Source organism: Physeter macrocephalus, chromosome 11, assembly GCF_002837175.3.
Source record: "Physeter macrocephalus isolate SW-GA chromosome 11, ASM283717v5, whole genome shotgun sequence".
NCBI lineage: Eukaryota > Metazoa > Chordata > Mammalia > Artiodactyla > Physeteridae > Physeter > Physeter macrocephalus.
In genome coordinates, this window is record NC_041224.1 from 134,496,646 (window position 1) to 134,514,867 (window position 18,222).

Below are 18,222 nucleotides of genomic sequence, written 5' to 3' on the forward strand. Positions count from 1 at the left end.
TGCCTTCCTAACATTATTGGAGTGACTCTTTTGATCTAAGCCGTTGTGCTAATAAGCCGTGCTGTGGATTTACCTTTCTGTTATTTCCTGTCTGAGGAGAAGAGAACCATATTAACTTATGGGTTTTTGTTTGTTTGTTTGTTTGTTTGTTTGTGCCCAGTACTTCCTGATACTCCAGACCTTTCTCCCTGGTTTTTAGCAGTAGCTAGGGCACTCTATGCTGACTGCCTCAGAGAAAGGACAATATAGCAGAACATAGGCATCAATTCTTTTTTAACATCTTTATTGGAGTATAATTGCTTTACAATGGTGTGTTAGTTTCTGCTTTATAACAAAGTGAATCAGTTATACATATACACATATCCCCATATCTCTTCCCTCTTGTGTCTCCCACCCTCCCTATCCTACCCCTCTAGGTGGTCACAAAGCACCGAGCTGATCTCCCTGTGCTATGCGGCTGCTTCCCACTAGCTGTCGATTTTACATTTGGTAGTGTATATATGTAAATGCTACTGTCTCACTTCATCCCAGCTTACCCTTCCCCCTCCCCGTGTCCTCAAGTCCATTCTCTACGTCTGCGTCTTTATTCCTGTCCTGCCCCTAGGTTCTTCAGAAGCATTTTTTTTTTTTTAGATTCCATATATATGTGTTAGCATATGGTATTTCTCTTTCTGACTTACTTCATTCTGTAAGACTCTAGGTCCATCCACCTCACTACAAATAACTCAATTTCATTTCCTTTTATGACTGAATAATATTCCATTGTATATATGTGCCACATCTTCTTTATCCATTCATCTGTTCATGGACACTTAGATTGCCTTCCATGTCCTGGCTATTGTAAATAGTGCTGCAATGAACATTGTGGTACATGACTCTTTTTGAATTATGGTTTTCTCAGGTTATATGCCCAGTAGTGGGATTGCTGAGTCATATGATAGTTCTATTTTTAGTTTAAGGAACCTCCATACTCTTCTCCATAGTGGCTGTATCAATTTACATTCCGTTTTCTCCACACCCTCTCCAGCATTTATTGTTTGTAGATTTTTTGATGATGGCACAGGCATCAATTCTTAGCTTATGACTTTTAAATGATAAGACCAGATCAGAGGAGATGAGGAAGAGCAAAGTTTCACCACTTCTCCCCCAGTAGTTCCACAGTCTGTGAAGGAGGGATGGTGAAGTTTAAGAGAACTGGGAGAGCTGAGATGTTAACACAGGGGTTTCCTAGATAAGGTTGCTCTGTATCCCCAAATCTCAGGGAGGTTTGAGGGATCTGAGAGCATAGGAAACCCATGTTTCACTTCTTGGGTAGAAACAGGGCAAGCAGCAGGAAACGAGAGTTCTCTAAGCCTTATGTGGTATGGAAAAATAAGAATATTTCCCAGGAGCACAAAAGTCATGATGACATGAAACGAAAGGTGACCAGATGTGATTTTAGTCTTCAAGTTCACCCTTTATTCTGCCAACTGCAAGCTGCTGAAAGTTTTAGTTTTAGAATTTCCCTTTAGTTCTTTTTTATAGTTTCCATTTCTTTACTAAGATTCTCTACCTGCCCACTCACAATTTCCTGTAGTGTTGTTAACAGATCTTGAAGTTAGTTTCTATTGACTGCTTTTTTTGTTTGTTTTTGACCCTTTGGTTGACTTTTTGCTACCACTTTTACCACCTGGTGATGATAGTGTCAGAACTGAGTTAAGCAACAACACTAACACATACCAAGAGTCTGTTGTAAAGCAATCACTTCAAATGGGGCAGGGCACCATCTCATTAGAAATGGTCCCTAATGTGTGATGATTTCCAATCTTCAAATAAGGACAGTTGCAAAAGCCTTGTGAAACTGTAAGGACAGCATCTCCAGTCTTCTTGATCAGTCTCAAGAAACCAACTAGACCTTCCCACTCATTAAGGAGTAGAACTGGAAGAGAACTGAAAACATTAGCATTTAACCCCCTGCCTTCTACCAAGTAGAAAAGAGTCCACCAATGATTAATTCTTTTCTAAGTAAAAGGCAGCTTCCTTGCATTTCCTGATATAAAGATAATACATACTTGTAGAAAAATCCACCAAGACAGAATGACATAAAGAATAAAGTACTACCAGAGAAATTACCATTAATTTTTTGCTGAACATCCTTCTAGATGCTGCTCTGTGCAAATACTTATGCATATAATTTTATTTATGAATGGAATAATATACACACTTTTAACTCAAGTGTTAGAGATCATTATCAGTAAATATAGATACTCATCTTCCTTTTTAATGACTGTATACTGTGTTATATAGGTGTACCAAAATTTATTAAACCAGTCCTCAATGGTAGGACATTTAGTTCTAGATTCTTGCAATGATGAACATTATTTCTGCCTTCTCTGTGTATGTGTAACATCTTTGTGTACTTGTCAGATTATGTCTCCTTGAGGCAGTATATTTCTATAACACTATTTCTGGGCTGAAGCATATTCAACCGACTTGACACCTGGACCTGTGGGGCAGTGTGGTGACTTTGTACTATGTCAACTCAGCTAAGCAGGATCTATTTTCCAGAATCTTGCATGGTTTCAGTGTTGCATGAGCTCTGGAAGGCAACAGTGACGCAGTGGCCATGGTTTTCACACTCTGAAGGACAGTGCAGGGCTCCAGGTGTGGTGGTAATTCTAGCACATTGTAGCTGATCTGCTGGCTCCCCTTGCTGGCATGAAGCAGCACCCAGCTCCTGCCAGATCTTCAGCTTCTCCAGGTCCTAAGCCAAGTGCATGTGCAGCTCCATGAAGGGTGCCAGCTTCTCCTGCAGTATATCTGCATCATCAAAGTTGGAAGTAATGAGAGACACACACAGGTGCAGTCTGTCTTTGAAGATTACGGTTGTTCGCGAATTCCGGTTTGTCCCCACAAGTTCTAAGTCTGTTCTTGCTCTCATCCATGTCCAGCTTTCTATCCTGACTGCCTCTGGCTGATCTATGGTGATTTCAGGTTCAACACTAGAACCAGAGGCAGCAAACAGCCTTTCATAGACTCCCCCACCTTCTCCCACCAACATGTAAGGTCCAAAGCAGCCCTGTCCAATAGAACTTCTGTGATGACGTGGTTCTGTTTCTCTGGTTGAATCCTGCTGACCAGTGGGGAACAGAATGTAGACAGAAAGCCAGCATGCTAGGAACGGCAGGCCGGAGGAAAGAGTCCTGGAGGTACACCAACCTGCCATCACTGACATTCTTACATGAGGAAAATAAACCCCCTGTGAGCTTGCGCTGTTGGGAATCCCATCCCCAACCTAATTCCCAAGCCAGAATCATCAAAGTGAGCTAAAATAGTCATAGACTGCAAGCAGGCTGCAGGAAGGGGTGCTCTTCAGCAGGCAATCTTTCCTTTACTCTCAGAGGTTGACTTCCCACACCCCCTTTCCAGTTCCCTTTGCAGATCCTTCCCCAAGTGAGTATGACCTTCCTTACAAAATATAATTACCTATGTTGTCTGTCAAACTGGGTTTTTTGTTTTAAACATCAGCCCATTTTCGTGACTCTGCATATGTGACAGTGGGTAGTAAGAAACCATTTTTGTCAGCTCCAGTCTCTGAAACTGGCCACTTACCAATTCAACTTTACCAGGAACGGTTCTTTCCAGATGGGTCCTGAACGGTTAACTGAACATGAAAAAAATGTATGGCTGAACATTTTCTTTCGCGGCTGAGCTTCAGTAGAGAACAATGTGCAGTGGTTTCAAGCTGTGCCCACAAACACAATTCTACACAATCACAAGGAACATTTCTTTTCTTTTTTTTTTTTTTTTTTTTAATGGTTGCTTAAACAAGTGGTTATCCGTTATGGTGTTGACATAAGAAAAGGCGAAATGCTGGGAACCGAACCAAAACGACAGTGCAACAGGCAGCTTGGTGTGAGCGTGTTTTGGTTCCTTGAATGCACAGGCTTGCTTTTCACTTCCTCCTAACTCTGGTCCCGCCTTCTTGGCATGTTTTCCTGAAAATGCTTTTAAAAAGAAAAGGAAAATTACATATTGGTCTTACTGCAAGCCGTCTTTGGTGTCTGTTGTTCCCTTCTTTTTCACGTCTCACGGAACTGGGTCCTCCTAACTTCTCTACTGTTGAGTGAGTCGCTTAGCTCTCCCCAGCGTTGCCCGCCTTCTGTGAATCCTGTGCAGACCCCGCCAGTGCCGCGCACTCTGCCAGGGCTAAACTCTTCCCAGCGGCGGTCAGGCAGCCTGCGGGCATCCAGCAAGTCGAGCGGAGAACGAGGACCGCTGCTCCCAGCGCACAAGCTCGCGCCTCGCCCAGCGCGCACTCCGCCCCCGCGCTCCTGGAGAGACTTGCAGTGTGACGCGCCCCCCTCCCGGCGGCTCGCGGGCTCTCGCTCTGGGACGGCCGCCACCCCCCGGGAGACACGGAAGAGTCGGCGGCGGCGGCTCCCTGGGCGCGGGCCGGCGGAGGAGCGTGGAGCGCCGTATGGATGCGGCAGCAGAGCGGCTTCTCCGCGAGCCTTGGGAGACCCGGGCCGAGCCCGCCCTCTCTGCGCGCTGGGGGCCGGCAGGGGGCTCTGGATTTCGGTCACTCCCCTTTCCCTGGGTGTCTCGGAGCACTCCGGCTCTCAGACCCTCCTCTAGCCAGGTGCAGGCCGGCGGGAGAGGAGGACGCAGCTCTTCTTCCGGCGCCCCACCATGGGCAATACCTCCAATGACTCCCGGCCAGAGAACTGCGATACTCGACAGTGGCTCCCCTCCGGCGAAAGCCCAGCCATCAGCTCCGTGATGTTCTCGGCCGGGGTGCTGGGGAACCTCATCGCGCTGGCGCTGCTGGTGCGCCGCTGGCTGGGGGACTCGGGGCGCAGCGCCGTCCGCGGGAACTCCATCTCGCTGTTCCACGTGCTGGTGACAGAGTTGGTGTTCACCGATCTGCTCGGGACCTGCCTCATCAGCCCTGTGGTGCTGGCTTCGTATGCGCGGAACCAGACCCTGGTGGCCCTGGAGCCCCAGAGGCGCGTGTGCACCTACTTTGCCTTCTCCATGACCTTCTTCAGCCTGGCCACCATGCTCATGCTGTTCGCCATGGCCCTGGAGCGCTACCTGGCCCTCGGACACCCCTACTTCTACCAGCGCTGGGTCACATGCCGGGGTGGCCTGGCTGTGCTGCCCGCCATCTACACAGTCTCCCTGCTCTTCTGCTCCCTGCCGCTGCTGGACCACCGGCCGTACACCCAGTACTGCCCTGGGACCTGGTGCTTCATCGCGCATGAGCAGACCACGTACCTGCGGCTTTATGCCACCTTGCTGCTCCTACTCATCATCGCGGTGCTCGCCTGCAACTTCAGTGTCTTCCTCAACCTCATCCACATGCATCGCCGCGGCAGGAGGAGCCGCTCCGGGCCCTCCCTGGGCAGCAGCCGGGGCGGCCCTGGCAGCCACAGGAAAGGGGAAAGGGTATCCATGGCGGAGGAGACGGACCATCTCATCCTCCTGGCTATCATGACCATCACCTTCGCTGTCTGCTCCTTGCCTTTCACGGTAAGTCGCTCCCTTCATTTCCACAGAGGAACTGGGCAGCCTTCTCACACTCTCCCCTCTCACTCCCACACTTTCCACCAGCACACACCTTTTGCAACTTGTAAAATTATGGCCTCATTTGTGAAGGGTCTATAGCCTTCCCCTCTCACTTCTCACCTTTGCCCCACTTCCTACTTCCCTAACCCCAGCAAACGGGCATCGCTATGCTAGTGCTTCTCATTTAGCAACACAGTCCCCCTGAAAGGGAGTCTTGGCTCTCCACTAAGCCGGCGCAGACTGCCACCCTAGAGCTCGAAGCCGCTGTACAAGGCCGGTCTGGCTTCGTCCCTGACGAAGAAGCAGCCCCTTCCACCTCTGGATAGTTCAGTTACAACCTGACTTCCCTGAGCTGTAGTTTGCCCCCCCCCCCCGCCCCCCCCCCCCCCCGTCCCCCTGAAAGGGAGTCTTGGCTCTCCACTAAGCCGGCGCAGACTGCCACCCTAGAGCTCGAAGCCGCTGTACAAGGCCGGTCTGGCTTCGTCCCTGACGAAGAAGCAGCCCCTTCCACCTCTGGATAGTTCAGTTACAACCTGACTTCCCTGAGCTGTAGTTTGCCCCCCCCCCCGGTGCCCCCCCATCCACTGGTGCTGGTTCTCCAGGTTCTGCCTTCTATCTCTCCCAGAGCAAAATGTAATACTCAACCCATAGCATTCCAGCTGACATTGAGAATGGTCCCAGGTGAGAAGGGTCCATGCTGCCAGAAGTCCAGAGCATTCATCGTCTTAAAAGTTCAACAAAACCTAGTTTACAGATTTCCCAAACTACATATTGGGATTATAACTCTTTGTTGCCATGAACATTCATAATATGTTCATAATGATAATTAGAGGAAAGGCTGCTTGCTTGGAGGAACCCCTTGCCTAGGTTCTGGGCTGGGTGCTGCCCTGGTTGGGGGCAACATCAGTGGTTAGTTCCATGATGCTGTGAGTTTGAGCCTCCTAAGGCGTAATGTGGGTAGCAGAGCCTGGGATGTATCCGAGCATGTGCTGGCTTCTTACAGAGAAATGAGAGCTCAGTTTTAGCAGCTCCGCTTCCTAATCTTCAGAAGCACGAGACTGACCTTACAGGGAATAAACAGTTGGCAGTGACTCTCACCTGACACAGTCTTGGAGAAAAGAAAAAGATAAACGATGCTGCCATTGGCCAGTGTGACCTGTAGAAGCTGAAGAAGTAACTTTATCCTACTTCCCGACTCCCTCACTGCTTTTGATTATCTTCATAAACTCATCCATAGGGGTGGGAGAGGACACAGGATCCTAAAAGCCTAGATATGACCCTCCCACACACACAAATTCACTCCCTTTCTTACCTATGTTCTCCCTCGTCCCCACTGTCCTTACACTTCTGCCCCATCTTCTGTCAGGGTAGAAGCTGCTCTGAATCAATAAGTTACACTTTGAGAGGAATGAGATGGAGTATGTAAAAGATGCCCTTTTATAAAATGAAGTAGGGTGTGGGAGGCTGCATCTCCCATTCCCCGAGCTGAGGAGTTTGCAACAGAAGTGCTGTGAGGTAGAAACCTACATGGCTTCCACAAGTTTGTTTTGTTTTACTGCTAGAACTACATTAGGAGCTAAATTAACTTTTGGGGGTTGGGACTAGGATGCAGAACATTCATGTATCTGTGAGAGAAAGCATTTCAAGTTCCACTAAACAACTTAGAATTTAACATGAGAGACATAAACCATTTCTGAATTGGGGGGTACCTGTTTTGGACTGGTGGGAATCAGGATGTCAGTTCTTAGAGTTTTATCTATCATTTGTGTGTACGTATAAAAACACCTTCCACCCTCAGCTACCTAAATACCTTGGGAACAGGCTCAGAGGTGACCACACACTTGTGAAAAGGATTGTTATTCCCTTTCTTCCCTTTGAGGAGGAGAGCAGGAGGAAAAGGTCTCCCCCCTTGATCATGACTGACCCGCAGCATAAACTATTTTTTTAAATAAAGGCAGTGATTTTCAATAGGTTCCCCTGTTTTCAAGTAAATTTGCCTTTTGTCATGAGAATTCCATCATTGCCATATGTTGATTTTCAGATACACACACACGCACACACACACTCGTTTCATTTACTATTAAGCCAGGGGCAACTCCAGAGGTGCCAAATGGAAGAACCAGAAGTCTGGTTAGAAAGGGTGGGGACGTAGGATGTTTGCTTTGAAGCTGAGTTTTTATTTGAGTGCCTGTTTACGGCTTTGGGGGGCCAGATGAAGATTATGAGGGGGCTTTAGCTCCTTCAAGCCACTCCCCTTGGCATTGACAGTATCAGCAGATATTATCTAGGGTCTCTTCTGCATGTATGCATGGCAAAGAGTCCCAGACAAAGAGCGGGAAAAATGCCTAGTGTTAATGTAATCTAGAATGTTGGCCACGCTGACTTCTTGCCTTGGGGCTAACATGACACATTTTCCAGATGAACTACAGATAACCCCGTAGGTGCAAAACAGATATTTGAACTGTACCCTAAATGAGAAGTATCAAGACATCTCTCAATAGGGAAATTTACTTTGACCATTGACTAATTTTATTTTATCACTAGATTATTGATACTTGTTAGTATCTTTCATTTGCACAGCACTTTAAGCATTATGAAATGCTACACTATCCAGAATTTAGTTACTTCTTGGAAGGCTTATCTGACAATTCAAAACTCAAAGTTACTGAATGGTGCATTACATTCTGCTATTTCAGAATGCTTGGCATGTGTCCCTGGGGGGTGCTTTTCCCCCATGTCCTTTTATTCTACTTGGCCCACACTAAAATTGTGGTCAGAAATGGCCTACACCAATCTCCCGCCCAAGGCAGGAATCATTTCCACATATCCTAACCCGGGCTCTGATAGAAAAGGCAAGGGCTTCTGGTTGCCTTCAGAAATTCTCCTGTTCTTCTAAAATAGCACACGCAGCCCAACAGAAATACAGTATGAACCACAAATGCAAGCCACATATGGAATTTCAAATTTTCTTGTAGCCACATGACAAAAAGTAAAAAGAAACAGATGAAATTAATTATTAATATATTTTATTTAACCCAGTATATCTAAAATATTATCGAGGCAAAATGTATCAATGTAAAATAATTATTAATGAACTATTCCAACTAATTTTCTTCCTGTGTCCCAGAAAATACTAGCAATCTACCCTGTCTCTGCCTCTTTCTAACTCGGGATAACAGAACTGCTTTCTGTGGCCCTCAAAGTGGGCCATGCCACTGGCCCAGCAAGGAGAGCTCACAGCTGTGTACCCAGTGGGACAGCAGCCTAATCAGCACTCCAGGAATGAAAAGAGGGGAGTGGGGAATTGAGTAAACCTGAACTGCTAACGAATGTCAGCCATTGTCCCAAGGTGTGGGCAGGTTACAATTACTGCTTCCTCCAAGAATGCCAGTCTAGGACTTTCAAAGTTTGGGAATTGAAACTCAAAATGTTAAATGCCCAGCACGCTGTAATGAAGTCAAGTTCAACTTCAAATGTCATTATTATCAACATCAGAATGGCTAACATTTTTTTAAACAACTTTATTGGAGTATAATTGCTTTACAATGGGGTGTTAGTTTCTGCTTTATAACAAACTGAATCAGCTGTACATATACAAATATCCCCATATCTCCTCCCTCTTGCGTCTCCCTCCCACCCGCCCTATCCCACGCCTCTAGGTGGTCACAAAGCACCGAGCTGATCTCCCTGTGCTATGCGGCTGCTTCCCACTAGCTATCCACCCTACGTTTGGTAGTGTATATATTTCCATGCCACTTTCTCACTTCGTCCCAGCTTACCCTTCCCCCGCCCCGTGTCCTCAAGTCCGTTCTCCACGTTTGTCTTTATTTCTGTCCTGAATGGCTAACATTCTTGAGTGCTAATTTTTACATACATTAATCCATTATCTTCACAACAATCTGTCAAATAGGTAGCATTTTTACTCCCATTTTACAAATGAGGCAAATAACTTACCCTGGGTCCCACAGCTAGTGAGTGAGTGCTGGAGCCAGGATTCAAAGCCAGGCAGCTTAAGCACAGAGCCTGTGCTTTTAATCACAATACTGTCGGAAAGTACTCATTTCAGGGGTAACATATGAGAAGATTAATCCAAGATTTATAAGAGAATTGTGAAGATGTTATAAATATCTGGCCCACTTTGTCTCTTAATTTCAACTTTTAGCTTTAAAAATACAATGGCAAAGACCTTTTTCTCTGTATCAGATGGGGCCTGAGCTGCGGCCAAGGGTACAGTTTCCTTTTTCTTCTGCACTGACCTATGCATTAAAAGGCTGAGTCTGAGATTTTAGGAGATCGGCTAGTGTAAATGCTGTTCTAAATTAAGAAATAATCAGATTACCCCTCACATAAAATTTTCTGTTGGTACACATAAGATATAACTGATTTTTTAAAAAAGCATTATTTTGGCGATCCAATATAAAGTCATGCATAGGACCAACAACATATTCCAAACTGTTTATGCACTAAAGGAATACTGTGTAAATTAATACATTCCTCATGTTAATCAGATATTGTCATCATTTCACAGTGATAAATAGAAACATTCTTCCTGAAATGAAACAGGACACAGGAAATACATCAGACCTCCATTCTTGACTCAGATACTGTTTGTCTCTTAATTTCCAACCCATATCTAGCCATTTTCTCACTACTTTACTAATAATTGTGAATAACTTCTGGTCATTTTAAACTGTTTTCCCCATGCCATTAGGATAAAGTGCTTATGCATTTTATTCAGTTCTAAAATTTCAAGAGTGAACCATTGACTCATTCTAAAATGTCTTCATCTTTAGAAATTCTTTAGGGCTATAATTTCTAGGTTACTCTGATTAGTGGAAGTCTGATCTTTGAAATACAGAACAAACTCAAGTAAACAGTACTGGAGTTTTCCATTCATTCCTGGTACTCTTTATGCAAAATGTAACATGAATCGGGGGGTTGTAAAACTGATTTGAAATTTGTCAATTACATACACGCACAGTATCACAATTCTAGTAGGGATGAAAGAGAAATTCAGAAATCTCTATGCATAATCAAAACAAACTTTGCCTGGTGATATTTTGAGTTAATATCCATGTACTACTGGAAGGCCCTTTATCATTCATACATCATCAATGATGTGTTTGGGGATTGTTGAAAGAAAGAGTTTTAACACACCTTACCTTTTAAGAGAAAGTTCTTCTATATGAGTGTTTTCACTTGACACCTTTTCCTTTGCCATTTGATATTATGAAATTGTGGTTGTAAATAATGACATAATTACACTGAGTTTAAAAAATTTAGACAGCAAGAACTATGGTCCTTTTCCCTAAAGAGAAGTGGTGCGTTATGTCTACACCCTTGGTCAAGGTGATCATCACTGCCTGCCATCTAGCTGTGGAAAGCATGGAAGAAAGAAAAGACCCAAAGAAAACCAAGTAGCTACTTAGATATAGCCATGGTTTTAAAATCTATAAACAGGAGCAGTAATACCCATAAATCTTTGTGACACATTTGGAAAAAAGTCTCCTGCAAACCCATAATCAGTCAGTGGTGAATTTCATGTGAGACTTTACATCATAAGCTTTTTATATAGATGGTGGCAGAGTGTGTAGTGGCTAAGAGGAAAGTCTGGGTCCTGCTGCTATGATTGCATGGCTTCCCTACTTACCTGTGGTGTGATTTGGGACAGGATAACTAATTGTCTGAGCCTTGCTCTCCTCCTTACTAAAATGGGAGTAATAACACTTTACAGATTTGTATAAAGATTAAACACAACAAGACACAAATTGCTTAGCACCATGCCTGGCATACAGGTATTCAGTAAATATTAGCTACTCTTTCCATAGGATTCAGTTTCCAAAGGAAAATCATTGTATATTAATGACCAGGAACTGAATTCTGGAAGCTCCATGTCATTTATTTGATTGGCCAGGCCTAAGTGGGTCTTTTGTTTTTAAATGTGATAAATGAATAATTTTAAACTATTTCAATTTGGGGGTAAGGGTCTAAAGCAGTGGGTCTCAACTTTGCCTGCATATTAGGATCACCTGGGGGGTTTAAAAGCCCGACACCTGGGTTACAGCCCAGGCTAATTAAATCAGAGTCTGAGAGAGGGAGCAAGCTATCAGAGTATTTTTATTTCTTTATTTTTAATTTTTTTTTCCATCAGAATATTTTTAATTATCCACAGGTGATTTCAGTGCACAGCCAAATAAATTTCTCATTTACTCTAAAATTCTGAACCCACTATGTAGTCACATTAAAGGTAGGAAAGTAGCTGAAAGAAACGGTGCCAGGTCATGCCAAGATAAAGTTTTCCATGGAGGTGGCAAGGATTCTATGGAAGACAAAAGAATACTAATTTTCCCCTGTGCCGCTTTCCCGGTATCACAACAAGCTCTGTATTCTTCGCAAAGCCCTATAGAGAGAGTCTGTCCTAAGGAATTAAAATTCACTAGGCTGGTTTACATTAGTCCTTGGTATTTTTCTCATAGCAGATTGATTTGTAGTATGTACAAAAGCATGTATAAATTTTACCAGCCTCTGAAGCTGAAGTCCAGAATATCACCGAAACATTATTAATTAATTGACTTCTATCCATTGTGTCAGCCTTTAATTAAAATCCAGGATCAGCTGGAGGGAGAGAGGGATGAGGAGTTAGTGTTTAATGGGTACAGAGTTTCAGTTTAGGAAGATGTAAAAAGTTCTGGAGGTGGATGGTGGTGATGGTTGCTGTTCCCTGTTCTTTTTATATGATGGTCAGTCAAGTGCAGCCACAAGAGGAGACAGGAGATGCTCCAGGAAACACAGTTTATCAAACTCACAGGTCTGCAAAACAGGAAGCACTGTGTAACGTGCAGGGCCACATGAGGAACTACCAGTGCAGGTCACGAGGAAAAAGGAGCGGGAGCTGGGGAGAGCCTGGGCCACGGACTTTACTGGAGTTTCTGAGGGAAAGGCAAGGCAGAGTAGGGTAAACAGTTTAGGACTGGCTATTTTGAAGCATTTCGACAGGCTCTAAGCTATAGAGTAGGCCCTAGTCAGCCCGTACCAGGCCTTGGAATGGTTATAGCTGCCTCCCTCCTAGGGGTAAAGAGCCACACAGCGGAGCTCTGCATTGGTTAGTTTGCATACAAGACGATTGCTCCTGGGTGAGCCCTTGGCTATCTCTAAGAATTGGCTAGCCCTGGAAGGGGCAGTCTCTCTCCAGCCAGAAAGTTTTTATGATGTCAAAACATCATAATATACAGAAAATAAAAATACAAACAGTACAGTTGCACAGCAATGTGAATGTACTTAATGACACTTGAAAATGGTTAAAATGGTAAATTCTATGCTATGTATAATTTAAATTAAAAAGAAAAAGCTCAGGGTCCACAAGATCGAAAATGGTGAACTCTAGGCAAAAGCCAAGAACCAAAGGGAAAAAAATGGAGAGGTAGGAGAAGACAAAACTTACATCAAGAACTTCAAGGTTCTCTGAAGTATGACCCTTTTCCAAGCGTAGAAGAGGAAATTATCTTCTACAACATATTGGCCACCTCCTAAAATGCAAATTTTAAGCATTTCTAAAAATTACTCAGCATAGTGGATGAACAGGAAAGGAAACAAATAGTACAGAATTGCTTCATCCTCTGAAACCATTTTTCACTCCTCATTGGTCTGTCACACTCTGAAGAGATCAGGAACTATGGTTTGGGTTATTTGCCACTGAAAACCTGACTCATCTTCATGTGTGACCCGTGACACTAGAGGCTGAGCCCTCTCTACATGGCCCACTAGACAATCCAGTATTATATTCTTTGGCAAAATTAGATCTAAACTCAGCTACAGACTTTTTCTACAACAATGCTCAGTTTTATGTGTGTGTGTGTGTGTGAGTGTGCGAGTGTGTGTGTGTGTGTGAGTGTGTGTGTGGTGACTAATATATTTTAATCTCTCGGTTTTGTGTACACTGTTATCCTGAATTCCTAAACTTCAAAATCGCTCCTTAAATACACCATATAAGTGCTATCAATTTCTCATCCAAAATAGTTTAGCTGACAAGAAAAGTATTGCTCCCTTGCATATCCCCACCTAACTTTCCTCTTCTCTGTATACTCACGGACATCCACCATGAGTTCTTTCTTTCTTTTTTTCCTTTACTCATCTGCCAAGTCTTTTCTCCATTCCCTTAAGCCAATATTCTCTGGCATAAACACCTATGGCTGCCAAACCTTCCTGATATTGTCCAAACATAAGCAACCCAAAGATGACTACTCTTCTCCCTGCCTGCAATTTGCTTTGTATATCCAGTTGCCAGATGCCTGCAGAGTAAGTAGTGGGGGAAAAAGGAAACAAACCATTCCTTCTTCTGGCAAGGGAGAGTGTAGAAAAGAAGGAATAGCTCTCTAACTCACCAGCTGCCTTTGGTAAGAAAGTCCCAGGAGCTCTATAAACAACTGGTTTCAAACGACTAGGTGTGATTTACATGTTTCTCTTTTCTGTAAGCCATGTGGAAATGTTTGATCTTTATCAAGCATGTACTGGTCCATTCTCTGCAATCTGACCAAAAAGTTGTGTTGTTCCCTAAATATCTAAGAAATCGGATGAGAGCTGTTATACCGCTTTGAGGACATTGGCCAATGCGTAAAGATGTGTCAGCTTTCCGGTGTTTAGGACTTTGTTCGGAAGACCTTTGGTCTAACATAGGCGACCTGGATGTAGCACACGATGAGCGCTGCTCTGGTGTCAAGGGACTTGGAATTTGTGTCCTGAGTCGGCCACTAACCAGGCCTGGGAACTTGGGCAAGTCCCTCACCTTCTCTGCACCGTGGTGTCCTCACTGGTAAAATGGAGATAATAAAGAATAACTTTGGGGGAGCACTTATTAAGTGAGCAGTTTTCAGTAGCTGACCCGGATGATTTCCTGTCATCCTGCCAACAACCCCAAGAATAGGTATTGTTATCGTTATCACCCATTTTAAAGATGCAGAAATGAAGGCACAAAGAGGTTAGTTTTCTTACTTATGGTCCCAAAGCTATCTGTGGAGCCAGGATTCAAACCCAGGCAGCCCAATGGCCAGAACACAGGCTCTGTTGTGTGCCCTCTCACTGAATTGTTGTAATGAAGCCAGATTCCGTTTTTGGAAGTAAATGCAACATGTTGTTATTAACTCACTTCCTCATCTGTCAGAAAGAGACAATACTTATGTTTCAGAGTGTCTGTAAGACATAAACATGCGCGAGAGGAGTGAGATTTTGCTACCTCTTTCTCACCACTACAACCACACACAAAACACGTTTTGCTTTTCAATCTTAAGAAATTGAATATGGTCTAAGCCTGTCCACTGTTACAGTGTAAAACTAACATCCTTTTCCCCTTTTGCTTCTTACAGATTTTTGCATATATGAATGAAACCTCTTCCCGGAAAGAAAAGTGGGACCTCCAAGCTCTTAGATTTTTATCAATTAATTCAATAATTGACCCTTGGGTCTTTGCCATCCTGAGGCCTCCTGTTCTGAGACTAATGCGTTCAGTCCTCTGTTGTCGGGTTTCATTAAGAACACAAGATGCAACACAAACTTCCTGTTCTACACAGTCAAATGCCAGTAAATAGGCTGACCTTTGAGGATGGTAGTTAAGAAGTGCTTAGTTAGCCAGCATCTGGAAGATCATTTTGAAATGGTTCCTTGGAGAAATGGAAAAAAGTTAGTTTACAAATACAATGAAGCTACCCTAATAAAACAGAGTAAACAAACATTTCAGCAGTGGTTTGGGCTACAGACATGCTGACAAGGCACTTCGTGGAAGGTATCGGAAGGATCTATAAAACCTACCCTCAGGGCTTCCCTGGTGGCGCAGTGGTTGGGAGTCCGCCTGCCGATGCGGGGGACGCGGGTTCGTGCCCCGGTCCGGGAGGATCCCGCGTGCCGCGGAGCGGCTGGACCCGTGAGCCATGGCCGCTGAGCCTGCGCGTCCGGAGCCTGTGCTCCGTGACGGGAGAGGCCGCAGCGGTGAGAGGCCCGCGTACTAAAAAAAAAAAAAAAAAAACAAAAAAAAAAAAACAAAAAAAAAACCTACCCTCAAAGAACATGTTCCATGGCCTTTAGAGGAACAACAAATTGCATTTAAGATCCAGTGCCTTTTGATTTAAGCTTTCCTGTTGAATGAGAAAGCATGTAGTTTTGTAACTTGTCTAAAACCCTAGTTACTGTGTTTTCTATTTTAATCTTCTAGGCTAGTACCATTATAAACACACAGTGTACAGTCAGACCAGATAAAACTTCTTACATATTCTCTAGGAAGTGGATATGTGCAAGCAACCAAACCTGATGTCTTGTGATTGTCCTTTCCTTGGGCAATGAGTCTGAAAACCATAGGTACTTAGTACTGTATGTTTGTGTATGTGGGAGTACTCTCTTTTTACGACAGTATTACTCAGTATTACTGAGTAGGCTCAGCTCGTTAATGTCAGCTTTTTCACCATCCACAAGAAGCTGTGTGTCAGAGTGTCAGGTTATTTATTTTACAATGTCTGCCGTGCTAATAGTAACCAAAAAGGCTAGGAATTTTCCTCTCAACAGTAAATAGTAGACTATTAAGAGAGGTAACTCTGATTAATACTCTTCATTCTATTTCCAGGGAATGGTATATGTGGCTATGTCTCAAGCCAAATATTAGGATTAAAAACTGAAAAATCTGGTCAGTTCTTCAGATACACTGGAACTCTTTTAATGCTGATGTTGAGGCCATAACTAACATCTACTTTATAGGATGGTTGTATTGTAGCAAAATTCATCTGGGAAATATGGCTTGACTCCTACTGTATAGGAAATCATGTAACAGTGAGTCATATCTTAATATGTTTCTAAATCTAAAGGTTTGTCATTACGTAAACGCGGCATAAAATATTTCAGTGAATTTGCACTGTTTAATCATATCTTAGTTACAGTGTAAACTCATCTGAAACGTTACAAAAATAAACCATAAAACAAAAGATTGAAAATGGGATAGTATGTGATGAATTCCCCCCCAAAAACAATTTATAATTAGTGTAGATAATAATAATTTTTAAAATGAGATAAAAGTGGAAAATTTTCATTTAATTTGGCAGGTTTTTAAAGTGTGGTTGCATTACAGATTAGAGTTTGAAATATTCAATACAGTACTTGGTATTAGAGGATTCTTTTTCCCTTATAGCATCATCTTTGAAATAGCGGACACCTTATTTTTTTGCAGTGAGTGTTATTACAGCATAGTTGTAGTAAAAAACCAAAAAAGAATGTTAGTCTCATTGAGTTGCTTACGCAAAACTATTTCCTATAAGTAGTTATCAGACTAGATGATCACTTAGGAGTGATTCCAGACCTATCTAGAAATCAGTGTATTTTGACACAATCTATGTCAAATCATCCCTTATTTTAAAAAGAATAAATGAATGGTTTGCTTTCCTACTAATTTAAACAAACCAGGCAAAGTTTAACTTAGCTAAAATCTGGACATGTAAATAAATCTTCCCTGTCCACCAAATAGTCTGGAGTTAAGAAATTGTTCTAAATAGGATTAACTAGGCTCATGGGTAATTCCTAAACATAAAATTCTGAAGTTACTTTGAATCTGGAAGATTAATTTCCTTTATCAGATGACTTTTTTCCCCTCCAAATGAAAATGTTAAGTACAATCATTCACCGTACCTCACCACCCCCCAAAATCCTCGAATAATGCCTGAGAACTTAAAAACACAAACTTGGACATAATATCACTAGTGGGAACAAAATTTTCACGCTGTGATCCCAAAATATGAGTTTAAGCCATTAAGAACTGATAGATTTCCAGAGCTTTGATCCCTAGTATACTCCTGTTCCTTGCACTGTGTTAAATGACTAAATCCTGTTATTTCATCTGCACTGATATTTACATAGAAGGAATCGAAAGTTAAAATCCTATGTAATAGTAAACCACTTACTATTAATGGAAATTTCAAGGTAATAGAAAAAATTACTTATATTGGATATGTAAATATTTTTTAAAATTTTTAAATTTTTTTTTTTTTTTTTTTTTTTTTTTGTGGTATGCGGGCCTCCCCCTGCTGTGGCCTCTCCCGTTGCGGGGCACAGGCTCTGGACGCGCAGGCTCAGCGGCCATGGCTCACGGGCCCAGCCGCCCCGCGGCACGCGGGATCCTCCCAGACCGGGGCGCGAACCCGGCTCCCCTGCATCGGCAGGCGGACGCGCAACCACTGCGCCACCAGGGAAGCCCCTAAAAATTTTTAAATATTTTTAAAAATCACATCACATCGGACGTACCTGTTTAAGTTTACTGACTCATTTTCAAGTAAAATAAAAAACACAGAATTTAGCCTGGTATATCAGAGAACTGAATTGTGATGAAAAAAGACCTAGATTTTATTCTTTGCCCCTGACAGTCAGTGGAATGAAAAGCGAGAAGGAAACTATAGTGGATATTCAACTCAGAATGCCAGCCCTAACTTTAGGTGTCCAGAAATGGGATGGCCAAAGCAGTCTATCCTGAGCTGAATTTCCTGGATGGTTCACTGTGGCCCCAGGTCATCTTTCCCAAGAGAAAACTGGGAAACTCTGGTACTAAACTGTGGCCTTGAATCTCCAAAGATCCTGATGGGGCCTGAGTTTGCTTAGAAACTATAGAAAGCCTCCAAAAGACTTGAATCTCAAAGTGGTCTGGACCGA

General features: G+C 43.3%; 1 protein-coding gene across 2 annotated transcripts; it reads left to right on the plus strand.

The window, feature by feature from the left end:
• Positions 1 to 4,573: 4,573 nt before the first annotated feature.
• Positions 4,574 to 17,921, plus strand: PTGER2 (prostaglandin E receptor 2). 2 transcript variants are annotated; one of them, XR_008618770.1, is made up of 3 exons: positions 4,574 to 5,514; positions 14,910 to 15,325; positions 17,771 to 17,921. XR_008618770.1 is itself a non-coding variant. In XM_055088804.1 (2 exons), exons 1-2 carry the CDS (start codon positions 4,672 to 4,674, stop codon positions 15,129 to 15,131), a joined length of 1,065 nt encoding a protein of 354 aa, XP_054944779.1. In that variant the 5' UTR covers positions 4,574 to 4,671; the 3' UTR covers positions 15,132 to 15,369. The 2 variants fall into 2 exon arrangements, 1 of the variants encoding a protein (XP_054944779.1); XM_055088804.1 differs by lacking the exon at positions 17,771 to 17,921 and having other exon boundaries at positions 14,910 to 15,369.
• The last annotated feature ends 301 nt before the right edge of the window (positions 17,922 to 18,222 follow it).